The following is a 20,572-nucleotide window of genomic DNA, read 5'->3' as shown; positions in this document are numbered from 1 at the left end:
ATACTAGCCCAGTTACAGTTTACCAGTGTTGATCATCAATCCAAATAGATTACACTGTAGGGAGAAACAACTGCAGGAGATTGAATAAATATTGCTAAACTGAAAGGACACATTGGAATAACCAGCAAGGATTTAGCAGACAAATACACATGATAAATATTCAACTTATCATGTACAAAAAGAAAAAAATTATATTTAAAGAAGAGGCCATTAAGAAGAGAAATTTTGGAAGTATAGTAGCAAAGGCAGACAAAGTGCTTTACTTCAATTGCTGACAGATTGCAGGCCAATTACTTATAATATGACTATGTATTAAGTGAATTCCTCTTGAGACATGGTCCTTTTACAAATTATATTCACAAACTGAGACTAATCTAATCAACCTTGTTGTTCACGTGTTGGCAAACTCCCCAGACTCCTGAACACCTATTATTCAATTCAGGATTCAGCTGGGAGAGGCAACGCCCGCAATTTGTAATTTCTTGATGTAATAGATTTGTATTAATAAATTAAAATTATATTGTTTATACAAAAACTCAGAGATTGGTGAATTTGAAAGAAATAAAAATATCCGTTCCTTCGTCAAGCTTTCAAGGAAAGTATCTCCTTCATCAGGACTTTGAAACTATTTCTCTCCTCTAATGATTTTCATGGTTAGGGATTTGATGGAGGGTTGTGGCAGAGGTGTATAAAGGGCAATTGATTATGATGTAGGATATAATGATTGGTATATAGATTGGACACATAGGTTTAATGCACAGTAGACCAATATTGGTCACGGTGCACAGGTGGAAAAGAGGCCAGCTCCTATATAATCTAATCACTTAGCTTTATCGGCTCTATTAAGGAGGAAAATTTATAAGTTTAGCTTAGTCGAATGGATGAGATGTAACACCCATCCATTTTACATGAAAAATACTCTATGTATTTTAGTATGATAGGTAGCTTAAAAAACATATTTGGAATTGGCCAATTTATATTGAAACATTTGTATAAAACAAGTGTTATGGATTTAACAATAAATTATTCTTTTCATTTACAATTCCTTAACTTGCTTTTGCAAAATATCTCTGTACTAGTTGGGATATTACAATACTGGATAATTCTTCGTCCTTTTCATCTTGCAAAAGGCCCTTTTCCATCTCCTAAAATAAATAAATTACATATTCATCAATATTTAATTTAACAAAAAATTGAACATGACAGTTAATAAAATATATATCATACGTTATTTTTATGCTGTGATTTGTATGTTGTAATACAATATCTTATAGTTGGTAGAACATTTAATGGTGGTGGCAATATTGGCAAGTCCATAAAGTGCAGTATTAACTATTTAAAAAAGAATAATAAAAAATTGACAAAAAAACACTACAAAATTTATAGGGTTATACTTCAGTTCTTCTGTATATCCATTCTATTTTGAGATCGTCTAATAATTTCTGAGATTTGGCTGCCATAAAGACAAGCATAAAAACCATGAGAGAAGAAATTATACATAAAAAACCTTGACCAATAATATTATTAGTAATAATTAAACAATACTACAATTAATAATAAAAATAATAATCATACTTATAAATACAGCAAAGCCAACTACCTCGGTGAAGATAGGTTTATTTTTCAAAAAAGCATTGCTTTCACCTTTAAATGCTGCTAAGCCAAATGTTCCAAACAGAAAATACTATAATTTTAATAATAAAACTGTCTTTGAATAGTAAATGAAAGAAATGTAAAACCAGTTTGGTAAAAAGCGTACCTTGAGTGTTTCAAAGGGTGAAATAAATGAGCTTTCTCCATCTTTTTCTTCAGTTTCAATTGAGAACAATTTAGAATAGTATGAATGGAATATTCCTGAAGCTAAATTTTGAATAAGATTACATCTCTTATATAACACATAGCAAGTCATACCTTGTGCAAAAGCTATTAGTATGATAAACATTATTAGGAAAAAAGACCATAATGGTTTTAAAAGTTTTCCAATAAAAATCTGAAATGTTTTATTAGTACAAATTATGAAATGGAAGGAAAAATATAAATTTACCAAAACCAGTCCTAAGTGATATTCCATTTGACAAAACATTATTAATTTTATATAAGCTAAAATCGCAGCTATTCCAAACAAATTTTCTGCTAATTGCTTCGGATAGAAGAAATTCTGATTATTTTCAACTAGGTTGTTCATTGAGAAATGTGAACTTATCGACATCAACCAAAACACAGAAGTTATCAAAAATAATGCATCAACAGCCATACAATACCTATAAAATTTTATCAATGTTTAATGTGTTATGTAATATACTAAAGTTTTAATCTCACCTATTTAAATAAAACTTGAAATAATTCCTACCTTGCCTATACCACAAAAGAAAGTTTGATAGCATTGATGTAAACGTGAACCACATCAAATATGGTTCATAAGCTGAAAGTGTTTGTTAAGTACATAATTAAAAAATACTTTCTCTGGCTTATTGATAAAGAAATTTTTTAGTATCAATTAATTTACCATAAAATTGCCAATCTTTATCCACATCCCTTTTGCCAGTGTAAAAGTGGAGGGTGACAAAAACCAGAAAAACAAAATAGCTTGATAAATAATTAATGAACCTGTTAATAGGAGTAGCATGAAAATTTGACCAATGTGATGTTGGAAAGCAACAGTGAGACAAAAAAATAAAAGGCAGGCAAAAAACTCTTCCAAAGATAATGAACAACTTTAAAGGTTTAGAATATGTTTTCCATGTGTACCATCTTCCTGACCACAATTCTTCCACTTTCTAAAAAATTAAACATGATATGACATTTTAATGTAACTATTTATCTTCTTACATATTGGATATTAGGACTTGAAATAAATTCCTTTTGTTTGTATAAAATCGCTTTCTTCAGCTTCGTATATGAGGTAGTTTTCCTTTCAGATTCATTTTGTTCTTTTAATATAACTTCCACTTCTTCTTTGTTATAGCAAAGTGCTAAAAATTGAACAATACATTGTCCATTTCTTTCCCAGTAAAACTGTGATCAAACCTGCTAATTGGGCTGCAAATACTCTTACATCTTTGGCCAATTTATAATACTTAACTTTATTGACCATATCCATTAACCCAGCTGTCTTAAGTTCCTTTGATAATTTGAAAGCGGCTAAAATAGGATCATTTGCCATTTGACAAATGTAAACAGGGTTAGAGAGAGCACTATAAACATGAAGTTTGGAGTTTGCCACAGTCACTGGATCCTCACTCTTGAAAATACGCCTGAATCAATCAATCAATAAGATTCAATAAATTTTAGATATACTATTCAAAAGCCCTACATGCACTCGGCTTTACAAAAGCACTGCGGCTTATGAGGCCTTGGTATAAAGTGACCTCTTTCTAGCAGCAAACTCACTATTTTAAAATTTCCCATTTCTGCTGCCAAAACAAGTGGTGTGATGTAAGGTGGAAATTCAAAGGATGGGGCATCCATAAATTCTATTCTGCAATTAGTCGTATTGATGTGGTCAAGTACTAACTGAAGAATTTCAACATTGCCCACTTTCACAGCATGAAGAATAGCATCTGCTATTGTAATATTATCTTGTTGTAATAACAATCTTACCATTTCTAAATTGTTATTTTTAATTGCAATTATCAAAGGTGTCTGTCCCTAAAACAAATCATACAAATATATAATTATAGTTTTTTTAAATTAAAAATGCGCTCACTTGGAAATCTGTGCAGTTAACGTTAAAATTACTTGTATTTTTTAAAAACTTGTCAACTTTTTCCAAATTACCTTTGTTGACAAGTGTGTGAAAATATTTTTCATTTTTAAGTAGTTGTGGAAAAATTATCTTTTGTGGTTCATTACACTGAAATAATATAAATATTATCTTTCTCTAAATAACAGTGCATTGATTATAACTCACCAATATTTTACTTTCTGATTTCAAAAATCTTGATAGATTCTCAAATTTATACCGTTTATGCTTTTTATTTGTTGCTGCTTTTGCTTTTGGAGAACTCTCTTTTTCTAAATCCTCAGTAAAAGTTGAAACTGTTTCTGCTGTGTAGCCACTGCTGAGTTCCACTTCTTGCTTTATACACTTGTGAAACTCATTAGAATGCTTTTTACGTTTTTCACAAGCTGGACAAGATTTTGGGACATGATCCGATGACTGATTCCCATGCCAGCAAAAACACAATGGGGCTTTACAGTTATTTTTAATTCCACTTTTTTTTCTTTCTTTAACCATTATTACTCTATGATTGCTGCTTGTACTTATTTATACCAATCCAGTTTTAAGAAGAAAACATGTGGTTTATTTAAACAATTGTATTTTTTATATAATTTTCTTAACTCTTAACAAATCCAATGATAATATGCAATAATCAATTTATTTCTGGCAAACAAAATCACAGTACAAATTTCTAACAAGTCACCATTTTCTTTTATTATTAACATATGAAAATTAGCTGACTTTTATCAGCTTGTACAGTGTAAAAAGGGATTCAGCAGACAGTTCCTCCTCCAAAAGTTGAATCATGATCCTGGCTGAGGATCTGTCTAAATTTATAGGTAGCATTTTCACTAATTCAAAAAGGTCTTCCTCGGCATCTGCCACCTAGAATATAGAAAGTGGTTGTATCTAAGTTAATCTTATGCTTGAAAACATACCCGTGAAGTTCTGTACTGAAAATGTGGTGCAGGTGAACTTGACTTACACTGTCTTCTAGGCATTTTGAAAGTTTTCCATTAACAGGTGATTAAATTCAAATTTATTTTTGAGGAAATATTTTATATAACAATACAAAGCAAGAGTTTTTGTAATTAAGTAATTAGTTTTTTTTTCTACCCTTCCATTTTCCAGGGTTTACTGAAGTATATTCTCGAGAATAACAAACTACTCACCTAAAATAATAGCAATTATAAAATGAATTTTTCCACTACTTTTGCTTTTGTTATGACTCATAAGTACCGTTGATACTAGCCCAATGCCACTAACCTGAAGCCACGTTAAGATGGCCACATCCCTTGCCCGACGATGGCAGCCAGCTGACCTCTAGAAATTGTATTTTTTTCCGTTCATTGAAGCAGGCAGCTGATTATGATCCTCACCTCTACAGACCACATTCATCACACATAGGGATTTATATATAAATAAATAAATAAATAAATATATATATATATATTACAAAGACAGGCTTAGAAGCCTAAAAAAGCATAAAAACAAGGTAAACACAAAATAGAGTTAAACTGTAGGTAATAACTAAATAAATGTATAAGAAAACACAAATATAAGTGGGTATAAAAATATATAACTATGACTAGATATGATTTCGAAATGGAATTATTTTTTTAAATTTTATTTTTGTACTTTTATAAATAAAAATGTATATCAATGGAGTTGGCTTGTCTCTGTACTCTGTTGATAGGAGAATGAAAAGTATATAATTGTTCCTACTGTAGGCTATGTTGAAATTTTGAGGGTTTCTAATTATGAAATGGAATGTTAAAGTTAATTCATTTGAAGAGTTCTGGTCAGTTTATTATTACCTATTATTTTTTATGGAGGAATATATCATTTTTTTTTACTTTTTAGTTTCAAGTGTAGCTCTACCGTCTGCCGTGACTTTGATCTCCCAGGCCACAAATGCTATATGAAGTTTCGATTTGCTTGCAATTGGAATAAAATAGGAAGTTGAAATGAGAAGTTTGTGGCATGGGAGATCGAAGCACGGTAGCTCAAGTAGTGGCATATTAGGCTGATGGTCGTGGATTCGAATCCCGCCTGTGACACAAATTTTCCATTTTAAAAAAATTATGTAATTAATTGAGTAAATATATAACACTTTTAACACCTAATTATTCTGAAAATCTATACAAAAACCAATTATGAACCAGAGAAGTTTTAGAGCTTTATCAGTTAAACTTAAAATGAATTAATTAAGGTTTTAAGTTGAGATAAAAAAGTCAAGGTCACGATTGGGATTCGAACCCACGACCTTCGGCTTGAAATGCCGCTACTCTACCACTTGAGCTATCGTGACTTCGATCCTCTCGAGCACTAACTTCCCATCTCAACCCCACCTCTCGAATTTTCCCTCCTTTTTGCCATTTTTCATATCCCGCTCATGACACTGACACGTCATATATGTTCGTATCCCGCTCGTGACACTGACTTTTTTATCTCAACTTAAAACCTTAATTAATTCAATGATATTAATTGGTCCAGCGGACCATTAAAAATAGTGAATTTAATGAATTAAAATAAAGTGTACTTCACTAAAGCTCTCCATGGCTATTTCATTTGTCGCCGAGAATCAAATAGATTACACGACGAGGTACTCCTGAAGTAACTTTCAATTTAAAAGATTCAGAAAAATTAACTTTGTCTATTTGGAATCAATTTTCCAGATAAGAGTGAAATCAGCAGAGAAGGCTGCCATAAAAACTATATGCCTCCAACTTCGTAAATCAAAATATCGTGATGTCATGCAGTGTTAAATGCTTCTGCAAAGTTTGTGTGAATTAATCAACATAACAATGTTTATCAAATGCATCTAAAATGTAAATGTAATCTGTGTTTATGATAGAGTAAAATATTGGTGGATACTGACTTATATTTTACAATACCGTATTGTTGCAAGATAATTGTGACTTAAGTGTATATATCTTATAATAAATAATAGATTCAAATACTTTTGCTATTGGGCAACTGATATTGATGGGATGGTAGTTTTTAATACTTAAGTTTTTAATCCCTGCTCTTATAAATAGATGTTTTATAGCTAACCATACAAATATTTGACATAAATCCTACTCTTTCGATGACAAGCTATATAACAAAGTTAGCAGCTGAGTAACACTAACTGAAAATGAGGAGTCACATTATCATATCCGAGAGTAGTTTTTGGTTTACTATTAATAAGTTTATTATAAACATCAGGCACATTTATGACTAGACTCATTTAACCTAACCTTAGTTGGGGGGGGTTCAGGGTATTTGATATTCCGTTGAAGGCCTGCCCTCATTCACACTAATAAATACATTCATGCTGATTATAAAGTTTCATACCATATGTACAGCTAACAACTGGGGTATTAATATTAAGCCTGTGCCTCCCCCTTTGACTCTAAAAAACACCTAACTTATTGCTAACCTAGTTTAGTGGGTCTGTGGGGTACTCGATATTCCGCCATGACCCATAATCATCACTCACACTAATAAATACTGTCACGACTGAGGAGATCGCGTGGCATGGGAACCGTGGAAATGGGGGCGTGTCCCCCCTTTTTCAGCGGGAAAGGAGACTCCGCCGTAAATTGGCCAATTAGCATTAGATGCGCTAAGGACATTGTCGGAGAAAGACCTGCTGTGGAGGAGACCCAGTTGAGTGCAGGGTAATAGAAATAAAACAAATCAAGGCATACTTGGAAAATATTTGTTTCTTACAATTGTAATAATTTCATTTCTAACAACATAGAATTACTTTTAGTTTTACCATTTTAATTAAAATCCTTAAATCCGTAATTTTCATATACTGTACCTTCTTTTCCACCGTCTCGTAAGAGCAAGACAAGGAGTTCGTACCAATACAATCAACCAAAACACAAAACTCTCAAAGAAATATCCTAACTAATTTGGTGGGTCTGTGGGGTACTCTATATTCCGTCACAACCCACCCACACATACTCAATACTGACACTAATAAATACATTCATTTCAGATAGGAAAACCACCATCAAATGCTATGGTGGATTATAAATATATGCATTTCTGCACATCAGGTGCAGAAGACTATATNAATAGAAAAACTTTAATTAATGGCACTAAAATATAAAGAGTTAAAACTATTGCTATTAGTTTCAAATGAAAAACAATAAAACAATAATTAATCAAATATTTATTCAAATGAGCTCATTTGGCTGATATTATCACAGTTGCAGTTTACTTCAAATGACCAAAGCTTACTGAAGGATTAGAACCAAAGTTAAACACAGTGTACACTTTCCTGAGGAAAAGATCTCCAAGAATCCAGAAATCGAAACCTCTAGCAGCGGTAAAACCAACAAGGCATGATGATTGGCCATTATTTGCAACCTTTAGTTAAATAATAAAATAAATCAACAAATAATAAAAGCAATAAATTTAGAAATGATAATGGTTTTTTACCTCCAAAATATAATCTTTTGGTTCCAGGGAGTACATGGTATTATTTAGTATGAAATTTAGTTGTGGTAGATTTGTAACATTGGCACAATTGACCTAAAATATATCAAAATTGGGCACGGGAAAAACTTGTGAATATCACAAATAGAATTATTTTAAAAATACTTACAAATGCTAGACCGTTTGAGTACACACTTGCACCTACATGTTGAAATATACCTAACACTTCCTTATAAGGTCCAACAATGAGAGAAGTACCTGTGTCAGGAACAGCAGAACAACCATGACACCATGTTGGTCCTTTTTCAGATTCAATTCTACAAATTAAAACAAATTATCCTTCAATGTACATGTTTAATGGTATATCTAAAAGACATTACAGATCCAATTTTATCTTCCAGTGGGTGTCACCTAAAACAGCATGACGTGAAAGTTTGCCTTGAACTAAATCCCAATTAACACCACCGAATACAATTTCTCCTCCATGTTGTGATGATTCATCCCTATTGTGAACAAGTAAATTTTTAATCAAACACTAAACAATTTTATAACATTGTTTACCCATTGATGAACACTGAAAAAATTGTCTGAGAGATTAACTTCTGGTCAAACATATTGTAAACTGGAGGTTTGGCTTTTGTTGTAGAGATCGAAGGTAAGCCCAAACCTAAAATTCCATCAAATCGAGCAGGCCGAAATGTCTCTCTTGTTTCTGATGTTGCCTCGCCAAATTTCTGGTTTTTAATTTCAACAGAGTCAATCTGAATATGTGAAATTTCAGAATTTGTATTATAACCAATAACTTAATTATTCATGCAACAAAATTACAAATGCACCTTACCCAAAGGGAATCACGAGATACAAATCCAGATACTTCTCCTGTGCCATATTTAATTGAGAAATCTTTTCCTATACCTTTGTAAGTTGATGATTTACAACTTTTGTATGTTCTGTGGTTCCCTAAAGAATAATATCCAACATTATTATTATTATTTTTTTTTTTTTTTTTACGAGGGTTTGTAACAGCAGAGGTCATTCAGCAAAGGTCCCTCAGGGTGCCGGTGTTTTTGAAAAAAAGCCAATTTGTAAGTATATCGGGTTTGAATGCAGGGCCGCTGGATTCGAACCTGGGACCTTTACCTTACAGTGATGAGCGCCGTGTCAATGCCTAAACTGTTGCGGCTACCGATGCCCCATTAATATTATAATTGGACTTTTAAGCCAAAGAGATATTATCGAAAGCCCCAAACACACTAGCCTACTTAAATTTTATAAATTAGTCGTACAAATAAATACTTATAAATACATTCATGCATTCCACTCATTCAGATTGTTTGGTGAAGTATTGGAATTCTTCCATCGACCTATACACAGTTGGCTGTGTGTCAACCGCATATGGCCAATCGTCAATTGGGTGAGGCTGATCCCTCGTCTCTGGCTCAGGTTCTCTGAGGGTTATGTACTGGTTATACTCTTAATTCACAAGAGCTTCTCATACGGCCCTGCCCACTGACGCTGCCATCTCTCTTTTATCATGTTTTTTGCTGTGAGCTTATTGTCAAAGGGCCTAATCACAATGTCTTGTCTGGAGGGTGGGACATCCCGGCTTTCGCCGCCTCATCTGCATATGTTTGCACCCTCCAGGCCAATGTGTCCAGGAACCCAGACAACAAGCAGTTTTTCTGAGGTGCTCCAGTTTTAGTATCCACAGAGAACCTGTCTTGTATACCCCAGGCAGCGCTTAGAGAGTTGGCACATACATGGAATGCTGAGCCCACCTCAGTCCATTCCCCTCGAGAGCGTGCCAAATTGCATACAGCTCTTTATATGCTTTAGCTTTATATGCTGCAATGACCAGAAGGTGGCCACACCATCACTATTCACAGAACATGCCACACAATTGCCAGTCTTGCACCTGTCCGTAAAAAAAGTCAAAGCACTGTCCTCAGTGCAAGTCTGGCCCTGCTTAAGACCTCACTGAAGCAAATCCTGAGGGGTCGCATGTGTAGATTCCTTGCCTGTTGGTCACCTCTTCCATTTCCAGAAATGCCGACATGATATTATTTTATTTTTATTATTATTACTTAATTGTGAGACATAAAAATATAATGTTATAATATATATAGTGATAATTATAAATAAACTCACAGCAAGCTAAAGACCACCAGCAATTGTTAGAAGGAATCCATAAATCTGAAGAACCAGTATCAAATATTACAGAAAATTTCTGTGGTGGGTTGCCTAGTGCAATTTCTCCATAATAGCTTACCTGTTTATTGAACATATTTTATTATTTTTATGTAATTTTATTATTTTATGTAAGGGATAACCAACATTTTATTAATTTCTGGAAAGTAGGTTTATGATAAAATCTGGATAGAAGTTGCTCTGTTTACAAAGCAAGATATAGCCGTTCCAAATTAATCCATTAATACAACTGTAATAAATTTTAATAATGCTTATGAATACTTTTTCCAGTTTAATTTTTTTAAATTTTATTTTAGCTTGTTTGTTTGAGAGACAGTGAACACATGTTGAACTGATCATAAGGACAGTTTATCAGGCTTTAACATATACTTGCTTTCCAAGAATCAAAGATCTCTGTTAATAATGTATTATATATAACTAATTAATTACTTACATTTTTAAAGTTTATAAGTGTTTCCTTCATTTTGCCATTTTGAAAAAGAGTTGTATACATCTTGGTTTGGGTTTTAACATTTTCAAACCACTCTCTATCTCTACTTGTATACGCTCTCTTTAGTGACAGTCTGTATTAAAAATGAAAAAGTTTAGTTTTTTGTTAGTTTTCTTCATTCTATTATTAATAATAAGTGATAATTAATTCAAAATGATTGTAAGTCACCAAAAAGTTGAAATATGCGACAACAGGCAAACAAAAAATAATTGACCTAATTCAAAATTCAAAATGAGTTACCTCAAACCTTCACAGTTAACTGACACAAGAGAAGCAGCAAATGCTGCCAAAATGAAAAATATATTCATGTTAAATTTTGACTAATAGGATGAACAGCATTCAGCAAAAGGCCAACTTAGTAATGACACTGTCGATGCATTGTTTTATAGATTTATTCACAATATTTATAAAAGGTGTTTGATGGTCCAATGAAAATATTGCAAGATATCAAAAGCAAACAAGGATAAGATATTTCACTATTTGTAATTAAACGTTTTTACTTCTATAAAAAATATATCAATGAGATATTTATGTGTTAATTTAAGAGCGTGGTTTATTAAATAGAAGATAAAAATCTTAACACCAAATCAAATATTTGTAAAACTCAATACTAAATTAAAACTGGAAAATCCAGCAGCTGTGCATTTGAACCCGACATACTTCCAAATGGGCTTTTTTGCCAAAACCGCAGCACCCTGGGGATTCATATAACCTCATAGTTGAAATACCCTCATTAAAAAAAAAAAAAGAATAAAAAATAAATAATTAATGGCTTAAGCCTTTTATAAATGATAAAGAAAAAAGTAGTCAAGTTTCTAATACAAACTCGTAGATAAAACTAAGCACAAGTTAAATACAAGTAATAATAGAACAATAACAAAATGAACAAAAGCGCAAACAAAATATATAAATGAGATTATTTAAATGAATATTTAGAGATTGTGAGATGCAATCTGGTGTGATGTAGGGTTAGAAAAACATTTTCTTTATCGTGCCAATCCTTTAGATGAAAAAGTTAGTGTCTCGAGTGGGATTTGAACCCACAACCTTCGGCTCAATATGCCGATGCTCTAACCACATGATGCCACGATAGCACAATTGGTTAGACTTGTGACCTAATTTTTTATCTCAACTAAGATCTTAGATAAAAATAATAAGTTTAATTAAACCTAAAATTTCTACATTGTGTATATCATCGTAAAATTCATAGTCATATCTTATATGTATTTGTATAATTTAAACAATGTTTATAAATCCCAGGCCCTGAAGTTGATCTCAATAAAGACCAAAATGTTGCATGATAAAGAAAAGAATTTTCAAAACCTACATCACACCAGACTGCATCTCACGATCTCTAAATAATCCTTATTTAAAGGCCACTATATATTACACAGTATGAAAAACATCGACATCATGCAATTAATTACATGTTCTTTGAAGTCTGTTTACTTATTTATATNAACATCAGAGGTCGTGTAAACCCTCAGGGTGCCGGTGTTTTTGAAAAAAAAAGCCCATTTGTAAGTATGCCGGGTTCGAATGCAGGGCCACTGGATTAGAACCTGGGACCTTTACTTTACAGTGATGAGGGTTGTGTCAATTCCTAAGCTGTTGCAGCCACCAATTCTTTAGGATTTGGATAAGCATAACTAGTTCTGTGTTAATAAATGAAGAAAGAGCTTATATTAGTTATAGCTGCAAGGAATGTTGATATTAATTTTACATAGTAATTCTGGACAATCTATTAAATTCTGTAATAATTGTATAAGAAAATAACTAGTGTTTCTAAATTGCAAAGGGAATGTATGGGTGTGTAATCTATTTTAATTTTCAAGTTTTCTGCCTTTAAATATATATATAAAGAATTTATAAGAATAATGTAGGTAGGGTGAGTATGAAGATTCATTTTTTCTAAATGATGGTTTTTTACAAGGGTTCATAAGAGCAGAGGTCATATCAACCCTCAGGGTGGTGGTGCTTTTGAAAAAAGTCCATTTTTATGTATGTCAGGAGCTTTATCTTAATGTAATGAGCACCATGTCAACGCTTAAACCTTTGCAGCCACCGACACCCCCTGCAGTTTGTTATTTACAACTATCCGGATTTCAAGGATTAAACACTCATCATCAGGTTGAGGGAGTTCAAACACATCCCTCTACATGAATTGTAAGAGTAATGTAAGAGTGACCAGTACAATTCCTGTAGAGACGTGCTTATAAATTGTTCAACTTGATGCTGAGAATTTAAGGCTTGAAATCCAGATAGTTGTAAACAACAAATTGTAAGTAGAACCTTCATTTACAAAAAGTGAAAAAAATGTTGAACTTTTTTCAGAGAATTTTTTAGCGTTATTAAATGAGGCGGCCAAACTGTTGAGCAATATTCTGAAGGGATCCATACTAATGATGTATAAAATATTATAACTAATTGATTTTTGAAATCTTTACAAATTCTAATAATAAAACCTTGTTGCTAATAGCTTTATCATCAATGAAATTGTATGATTTGGAAAGGACAAGCTTTTCTTGAAGTACATGCGTGTTACATCATTGACAGATTTAATTAAGCAATAGGTTTTTATGACATCTGTGAGGAGTAAAAAAATCACTTTAGAAAAATATCTGTAACATCATTTACCTAAACGACAAAAATTAAAGGACTGAGGGGCAACCCTTGAGGTACACCACTGTAGCTTGAAATTGTTGAGAGGATGAATTGTTTATCGATACTGATAAGTATCTATCTGTTAAATAGTTTTGAATCCATTACAAGAATGGTTGCCCTATTATATAAAACATGAGTTCATAGATAATACATGTTAAATTAACTAGATTGAGAGCTTTCGCCATTGTCTGTGCAGACTGTGTCAACTTGAGTTTTCATTTTTAAATTCATATATAAAAAGTCAGTACTAAGTTAGGTTCAATGGAATGCCCTTGTTGAGAGATGATGATGCTTTTGAAAAAGAAAAGGGGAAAGATAATCATGAACTAGGCTTTCAAATAAATAGTTTAAGAATAGAGGAAAGTTTAGCGACATCAAGGTAATTTTTCAATATTACATTTGTCTATGCTTTTGTAAATTGTAATGAATAATTAAAAAGTCTTTCAGATTGAGGGGAGGTTCCCAGTGGCTAATGATGTGTCAAATCGATGAGTCAAAGGAAGAAGCCTTCTGCATATGTTTTAAAACACAGGAATATTATCTGGGCCAGTAGTAAATTTAAATTCTACATTTTGTTGTTTTCTGAGAAGAGAATATTGTAAAAATTTGTTTACTATTTAGGAGGATCAAGAGAAGATTTAATTAATACAACAGAAAAGAATGGTAATGCCAGTTTGAAAACTTTTAGTTTGTTTTTCTTTATTATTTATGTTCTTTAAAATCTTTCTAAACAAAAATATTTTCAGTTACTTTTAAAGAATCAATTTTATAAAACTAGAAATTATTCTGAATGTGAAATAAATAAACAAACTACCTGAAGAGTTATTTAGATAAAAACCAATGGTAGTTGATTAATTCAATTTTACAAATGACAAATTTTAATTTGCTGGTATCTGTCAGATTTTGTAATATCATTGGTAGATAAAATGGACAATAATTGCAATTTCTTGTTTGCTTAATGTTAAAGTTATACATGTAAAAGTAATTAAAATTAGTAAACCTTGAGATAACAAAAATCTATAAAAATTCAGAATAAAATTGTTCAGTTTCACCAACCATTTTTTCAGAGATCCTTGGTACTTAAGATTTCATGAAACAATATTTATTTTTAACACTATGACTGAAGGAACTGTTTTAATCTTACTGATGCTAACTGCGATGCACTCATGAAATCTTATTCTAACTCATGAAGTACATACGTACAAAAAGTAAAACAAACAATAAATGAAAGAAAAATGTAAAACTCAAAGAACATGCAGAAGTGAGATTTTATATTTAAAAAATGAATAATACAGTTTAAAAAAGGTAATTTGACAATTCTATTGTCTAATATATTTTTTTTAATACTTTCTTTTTGATGACAGGTGGGTAAATTCCATGCCAAGTATTAAAGATTTGGTAAATATTCTATTTAAGACTATTAACATTATTTTCCTTTTCCTTCAGCCTATCTGGTTTTAATATATGATATGCCAACGATTCGGTCATTCTCATAACAAGATGAATGAATTCATATATGGTTGAGAGAAAGGGGAGGTTTGGGAATAAACTCTTCCTGATATGGATGTGAATGATCCTTTTTTCTGCTGATCTAATTTCCTCAGGGCTTGACAACCGGAGTATAACTATAGCTCACCCTTCAGGCCGACCTCAACTGGTTACTTTTATAAACTGTAGGTTGAACAAATTCAGGTCGATTCGATTTAATTTATTTTACTTCAATGATTGATATTTTCTGTATTGACTGCAAGTTATTTTTTTGTTAAACAAGTTGAAATTTAATCCTCACCCTGCTCCATTCCTTTGCTGCTGATTACATCAACCTTGATTCTTTTTATTTTGTTTCTGAGAAGCTTCCTTTTTATTTGTTTTAATGTTTTCCTTATCAATTATATCAAAGGCAGATGCTCCACAAGGTAGCATCTTTGGTCCCATTCTTTATTCAGTATTTATGTATTTAGCCCATTTTTCACAATATTTACAAGAAAGACAAAGAGCATTTAAAACATGAAATAATTTAGATACCAATGCTTGAATACAAAAATAATATTTGGGATTTGACAAGTAAATAAAAACAATTGTAAATAAAATTAATTAATCATACATACATGTATATACACAACAACAACAATCAACCAGCACATCTTGTATACATCCACTACATCCACATATACATATTCACCAGATGTACTAATAGACTGTTGTTGAACGTGTTCCTCTCAAATTTCTGTTCAAACTTTATATCTATTATATATATATACTGTTGGGTAGTGTATTGAACAGATCCATCATCCTATATGTGAATTAACTTCAAATTCAGAGGAATAGCTAGACATAATTCAAACTCTTGGAAGATGATTTTATAAAAAGCTATGAAACCATAGGAGTCTAGTAGTGCTAAAAAATTCTTTGAGTTTTAGAAGTAATACACTGTGATCAACCAAGTCAAAGGCCTAGGAGAAGTCAACATGAAATTTTGATTAACAACACTGGAGAGGATCTCTAGTTGTCAGAAGACAATATGCACAGTAGCATATGTATTTTGCTTTAAAACCAACATGCAAAAGAGAGTCCACACTGAGAAGCTGCTCTATCAGCCCTAGACAACGCCAAGAGAATCTCGAAAATCAATCCACTTATCATCAAAGAACTGGAAGAGGCAAGTAACTACTTAATTAGAAATACTTAACTCCAATATTTTGCAACAGAGTTTGATTTCACTTCAAAAATCTGCCTGTCCTCATTAGCAGGTTTTTGGGGCAATACACCTCATCCTACTACCACCTCAGGCAAATTTACATCTCCGTTAGTGGGCTATCCATATTAAGAACATTCACTTAGGACTCACAGCCCTTCAAGCTTTCTTACAATGGAAGTATTATATCTTCCACCTTCGAAGCCTAGTTAGAAAAAAAATTTGGAATTGTCTAAGATGTTTTAAAACAAGTCTTATGATTTGTGATTTATGTATGGTTTTTTATATATGTAAGCCGGTCTCTGTCTTAGGGATAAGTTTTAGTTGTTAATATAAGAACAAATTAGGGTAAACGATGGAAGGGAACAAAGTTTGTAAATCTGAATGGGCAATCACTCAGACAGGAACGACGTGACGCCCCCCTCAAATCTGGCAAATATAACTTTGAAATAATTACCCAGTTGGACAGATAGATAAGAACGTCGAAGGGTGTGGCAGACCCAGGCTGGACCCACGTCCTGTTTCCCACGAAACTGGAGAACATAAAGTAGCAATAGTTGGACAACCGATCAAATAAATAACTATCGTCTAGTTATTTAGTGGTGAAGGGTTGTCACAGTCAAAAATATGTAGCCACGTGGGACATTGTAAATTGGGGTCGCATCAAACCTGTGCACGACATCCAACTTCGCCGGCCTTCTCGGCATGGGAACTCCCCCAATTTATGCACTTCCTTTCCACCCCTACTCTGGTAGAGAACCTGATATAAAAGGGACGACTGGGAAATCAAAAGTCAGTCAAAACCAAAGACTCACCCCAGGCAGTCGAAACCAAAGACTCACCCCAGTCAGTCGAAACCAGAGACTCACCCCAGGCAGTCGAAACGAAAGACTCACCCCAGTCAGTCGAAACCAGAGAATCACCCCAGTCAGTTGAAACCAAAGACTCACCCCAGTCAGTCGAAACCAGAGAATCACCCCAGGCAGTCACGACCAAGGACAGTCGATTCCAGGAGTCGATCCGGAAGAGAAGCAGCCACACTCCGTCTGGGATTAAACAAGGGAACTCAGCTAGCCAGAGCCAGTGAGGACCAGCCGTTGCGACCCATCGAGCCAACTCGACGGTCAAGAGAAAAGACCAGATACTGTGGACACTAATCGTGGTGAGCGTTGTTTGGGGTAACTCCCTTTGTTGATAGACTCATCCCAGATTTAGAGTTGTGGCTGACTTTTAGATTAAGATTCTGTTGTTTGGGTACCATTAAGAGACAGAATTGTGTACAATAAATGTTAATGAATATGCTCTTTGGTTTATTTAATTCTAGAACTTTACCTTTCCCTACACAAGAATAAGTAGTTACTCGCTTATGCCGACTCATCTCTTGTCGCTTAGAGAAATACAAACGAATATTGAGAGATTTTTCAGCCGCCGCGTTTTCATCCACTTACATATATATTATTCACCTTCCTCCTTTAGACCTTCCAACATGATTTTGGGTGGCAGTATTTTCTTTCCTTTTTCTCAAATGTCTTTAAATTACATCATACACTGTAAACTTTATATGCATATATATAATAGAAAATTTTAATTAATGGCACTAAAATATAAAAATTTACAATTTTTTATATTTGAAGCTGTTTACTTTATTTACGATACAGAAAATTTACAGTACATATTTAAACTTTCTTCAGGTCACCGAAACTGACTGTTGGGTTGGATCCTATTTTAAATACTGTGTAAAATTTCCCAAGGAACACATCTCCTAGTATCCAAAAATCCAAATTTCTGACAGCATTGAATCCAGCAAGACAATAAGTAGAACCATTTTCTTCACCCTGCAGTTACATATCATAAGCGAGCAATATAATGTATGAAACATTATGAATAAATTTAAATTCTTGTACCCTTAATACATAGTCCTCAGCTTGTAGTGTCAATTTTCTGTCATCTGCGACAAATGTAATATTTGGAAGGGTGTCAACATGATCACAGTCAACCTATAAACACATTAAAGACCCAAAATCACATATTTTTTCTGTTGATTAATATTAACATTAAAATACTTATATTAAAATTCTAACATAAAAAATAATATTTTACTTTACTTCAACTGAATCTTTTTTGAAAAGAAAATAATGAGAAGAAAAAAAGACACTTACAAAACCTAAGCCCTCAGGTGTAATTTGAGCACCCATGTATTCAAGTATTTCAATAATGTCTTCATATGGTCCAAGCACAAGTGAACTACCAGTGTCAGGAACTGCTTGGAAGCCATTTTCACACCATTGAACTCCTGTTGTAGTTTCTATACTATAAATTGGAAAACAAAATTAAATAACTCACAGACACACCCCTTGACTAATGTGATTAAAAACATTACTTTGACATAAATATCATCCAATATGATGTAGAAATTACAGGATGTTCTGAAAGGGGACCTTGTATGTAATCTTGATTGATGTCACCAAATAAAATTTCACCTCCATGGGCTGAAGACTCATTTCTATTGTAGCACAATAAATCTGTTAAATAGTTACTTAGCAGATAGTTTGTAACATACCTGTTGAGATATACTGAGAAAACAGGATGGCTTATCAATCTTTGGTGTACCATGTTGTAAACTGGTGGCAAAGAATTAGTTGTAGACAGATCCGGTAGGCCAAGACCAAAAATTCCGTCAAATTTAGCTGGACGGAATGTTTGCCTAGATTCTGCTGTCGCTTCTCCAAATTGCTGGTGCTTTATTTCAGTGTTATCTATCTGTAGTTGAACAATGAGTGATGTTATAATATGCTGATTTTTGTTCAGTATATTTTACCCAAAGTGAATCTCGAGCTACAATGCCAAGTACACTTCCTGTACCATATTGAATTGAAAATGCATCTTTCACTAATTCATAAGTAGATGATTTATCACTGTTGTATGTATTGTGGTTCCCTAAAAAAATAATAATAATTCCTACAAGTGTTATTTTATTTGTAAACTTGGAACTTACAGCAAGCCAGTGACCACCAACACTTTTTGGAAGGTACCCAAAGGTCTGATGAGCCAGTGTCAAAAACTACATTAAACTTCTGTAGCGGATTGCCTAGTGCAATTTCTCCATAATAGGTAACCTTTCAAATTCATTGAAATTTATAATATATATATATATATTTTTTTTTTGATATATGAACAGTGACAACTCACATTTTGATAATTTGTAAGTGCTACTTTGGGAGAACCAGCTTCAAAAAATTGAGTATATCTTTTACTTTGGGTTTTAACATTTTTCAACCACTGTCCATCTCTTGTGACATATGTTCTCTTAAGCGATACTCTTAAAATTTAATACATAAATTTCAATGACAATGTTTGCGTCTGATTTAATTAATTAAATAGAACAATTGTAATGATTTAAATAACATTACTACCTGACTCTTACTTACTTTAGTCCTGCTCCACTGATGCTCTCAAAGAGAATGGTTAATACATTTAATACTAAAATTAACCTCATTATGATTCTATTATTCCATGAAAAATTTACAAAACAAAGTGAAAAAATGCTTCTTTCAATTACAGAAAAGAAATATACGTCTGATTTCAAATGTTGGATGGCTTGCTTCAAACCTAATGTAATCATTCAGAGTAAACAGTGATAAGGTGTTAGTTATTCCCTTTACTATCTATAGAATTATGAAAACTCACTTTAATTATTTTGAAAGCTTTGAACAGATTGATAAAAAAATTGGGTTACTGATAAAAAAACCCGATTTATTATAAAATCAACTTATTACTAACTTTCTTTGTTTTGATATATACCTAAGGGTGGAAATGATTCTGAGAAAGTAGTGAAAGAAATATGAATAACATTTATAAATTGTCTTCTAAAACTGGATTTTAAAACTATACACTAGAAATGAGAAAACTTTTTATAAAATAAAATAAATAAAAATGAAATGAACCATTCAAACATTAAACAAATGTAACAGGTTAAATTATTGACCTTTTCAAACATGGCTACATGCAGATCAACCACACTAATTTTCCCAGCATAGATTGCACACATTTCATTCCAATTGTTAAAAAAAATGTCTTGACTTATCTATGGTGTACTACGATTATATGTGAATACATTTCCACATGGCATTCAATTAAATATAAATATTTTGAAAAATCACTATGACCAATGAACACCCAAAAATAAAAACCTATCTTTAAAACCCTAAACTAATTGCATATATATGAAATATTTTGTTGAGGCTTGCAAGGTGATGAAGGTATCTAACAGGAAAACCAGCAAGCATTAGCAGCAGGAAGATCTGAACATTCTAATATAGTGATGCTGAAATATAACATATTGCAATGTTTCTGTTATTTA

At 32.5% G+C, this 20,572-nt stretch overlaps 3 protein-coding genes, 1 long non-coding RNA gene and 1 other non-coding gene across 9 annotated transcripts; 1 reads left to right on the top strand and 4 right to left on the bottom strand.

The window, feature by feature from the left end:
- Positions 1-974: 974 nt before the first annotated feature.
- LOC106668059 (short transient receptor potential channel 5-like) lies at positions 975-5,167 on the bottom strand. 5 transcript variants are annotated; one of them, XM_014396477.2, is made up of 16 exons: positions 4,961-5,167; positions 4,660-4,714; positions 3,911-4,606; positions 3,707-3,853; positions 3,314-3,648; positions 3,028-3,254; positions 2,830-2,972; positions 2,507-2,777; positions 2,320-2,422; positions 2,045-2,261; positions 1,912-1,990; positions 1,760-1,860; positions 1,576-1,684; positions 1,395-1,507; positions 1,228-1,332; positions 975-1,145 (listed from the first exon to the last, which is right to left on the bottom strand). In XM_014396477.2, exons 3-16 carry the CDS (start codon positions 4,235-4,237, stop codon positions 1,047-1,049), a joined length of 2,376 nt encoding a protein of 791 aa, XP_014251963.1. In that variant the 5' UTR covers positions 4,238-4,606; positions 4,660-4,714; positions 4,961-5,167; the 3' UTR covers positions 975-1,046. The 5 variants fall into 5 exon arrangements, with proteins under 5 accessions (XP_014251963.1, XP_014251962.1, XP_024081386.1 ...); XM_014396476.2 differs by having other exon boundaries at positions 4,988-5,167; XM_024225618.1 differs by having other exon boundaries at positions 4,707-4,714; positions 4,961-4,977.
- A 792-nt stretch (positions 5,168-5,959) lies between these two features.
- Positions 5,960-6,032, bottom strand: Trnae-uuc. The gene has a single exon. It is a non-coding gene; the product is annotated as a tRNA-Glu (tRNA).
- Positions 6,033-7,869: 1,837 nt separating this feature from the next.
- Positions 7,870-11,251, bottom strand: LOC106668057 (aspartic proteinase A2-like). Its single transcript, XM_014396474.2, has 9 exons — positions 11,094-11,251; positions 10,797-10,926; positions 10,304-10,424; positions 8,997-9,115; positions 8,717-8,916; positions 8,536-8,658; positions 8,325-8,472; positions 8,159-8,251; positions 7,870-8,086 (listed from the first exon to the last, which is right to left on the bottom strand). The coding sequence occupies exons 1-9, from the start codon at positions 11,159-11,161 to the stop codon at positions 7,934-7,936; spliced, it is 1,155 nt and encodes a 384-aa protein (XP_014251960.1). The 5' UTR covers positions 11,162-11,251; the 3' UTR covers positions 7,870-7,933.
- A 3,328-nt stretch (positions 11,252-14,579) lies between these two features.
- LOC112126475 lies at positions 14,580-16,172 on the top strand. Its single transcript, XR_002909992.1, has 3 exons — positions 14,580-14,822; positions 14,964-15,190; positions 15,938-16,172. It is a non-coding gene; the product is annotated as an uncharacterized LOC112126475 (long non-coding RNA).
- Positions 16,173-17,837: 1,665 nt separating this feature from the next.
- LOC106668004 (cathepsin D-like) lies at positions 17,838-19,854 on the bottom strand. The gene is made up of 9 exons (XM_014396364.2): positions 19,641-19,854; positions 19,402-19,531; positions 19,208-19,328; positions 19,031-19,149; positions 18,773-18,972; positions 18,593-18,715; positions 18,372-18,522; positions 18,117-18,209; positions 17,838-18,047 (listed from the first exon to the last, which is right to left on the bottom strand). Exons 1-9 carry the CDS (start codon positions 19,832-19,834, stop codon positions 17,889-17,891), a joined length of 1,290 nt encoding a protein of 429 aa, XP_014251850.1. The 5' UTR covers positions 19,835-19,854; the 3' UTR covers positions 17,838-17,888.
- Between the last annotated feature and the right edge of the window lie 718 nt (positions 19,855-20,572).

Source organism: Cimex lectularius, unplaced genomic scaffold (genome assembly GCF_000648675.2).
Source record: "Cimex lectularius strain Harlan isolate CLEC.00 unplaced genomic scaffold, Clec_2.1 scaffold108, whole genome shotgun sequence".
In the NCBI taxonomy this organism is placed as follows: domain Eukaryota; kingdom Metazoa; phylum Arthropoda; class Insecta; order Hemiptera; family Cimicidae; genus Cimex; species Cimex lectularius.
The sequence above is the reverse complement of the archived record's forward strand: the minus strand, read 5'-3'. Positions and strand labels throughout refer to the sequence as shown.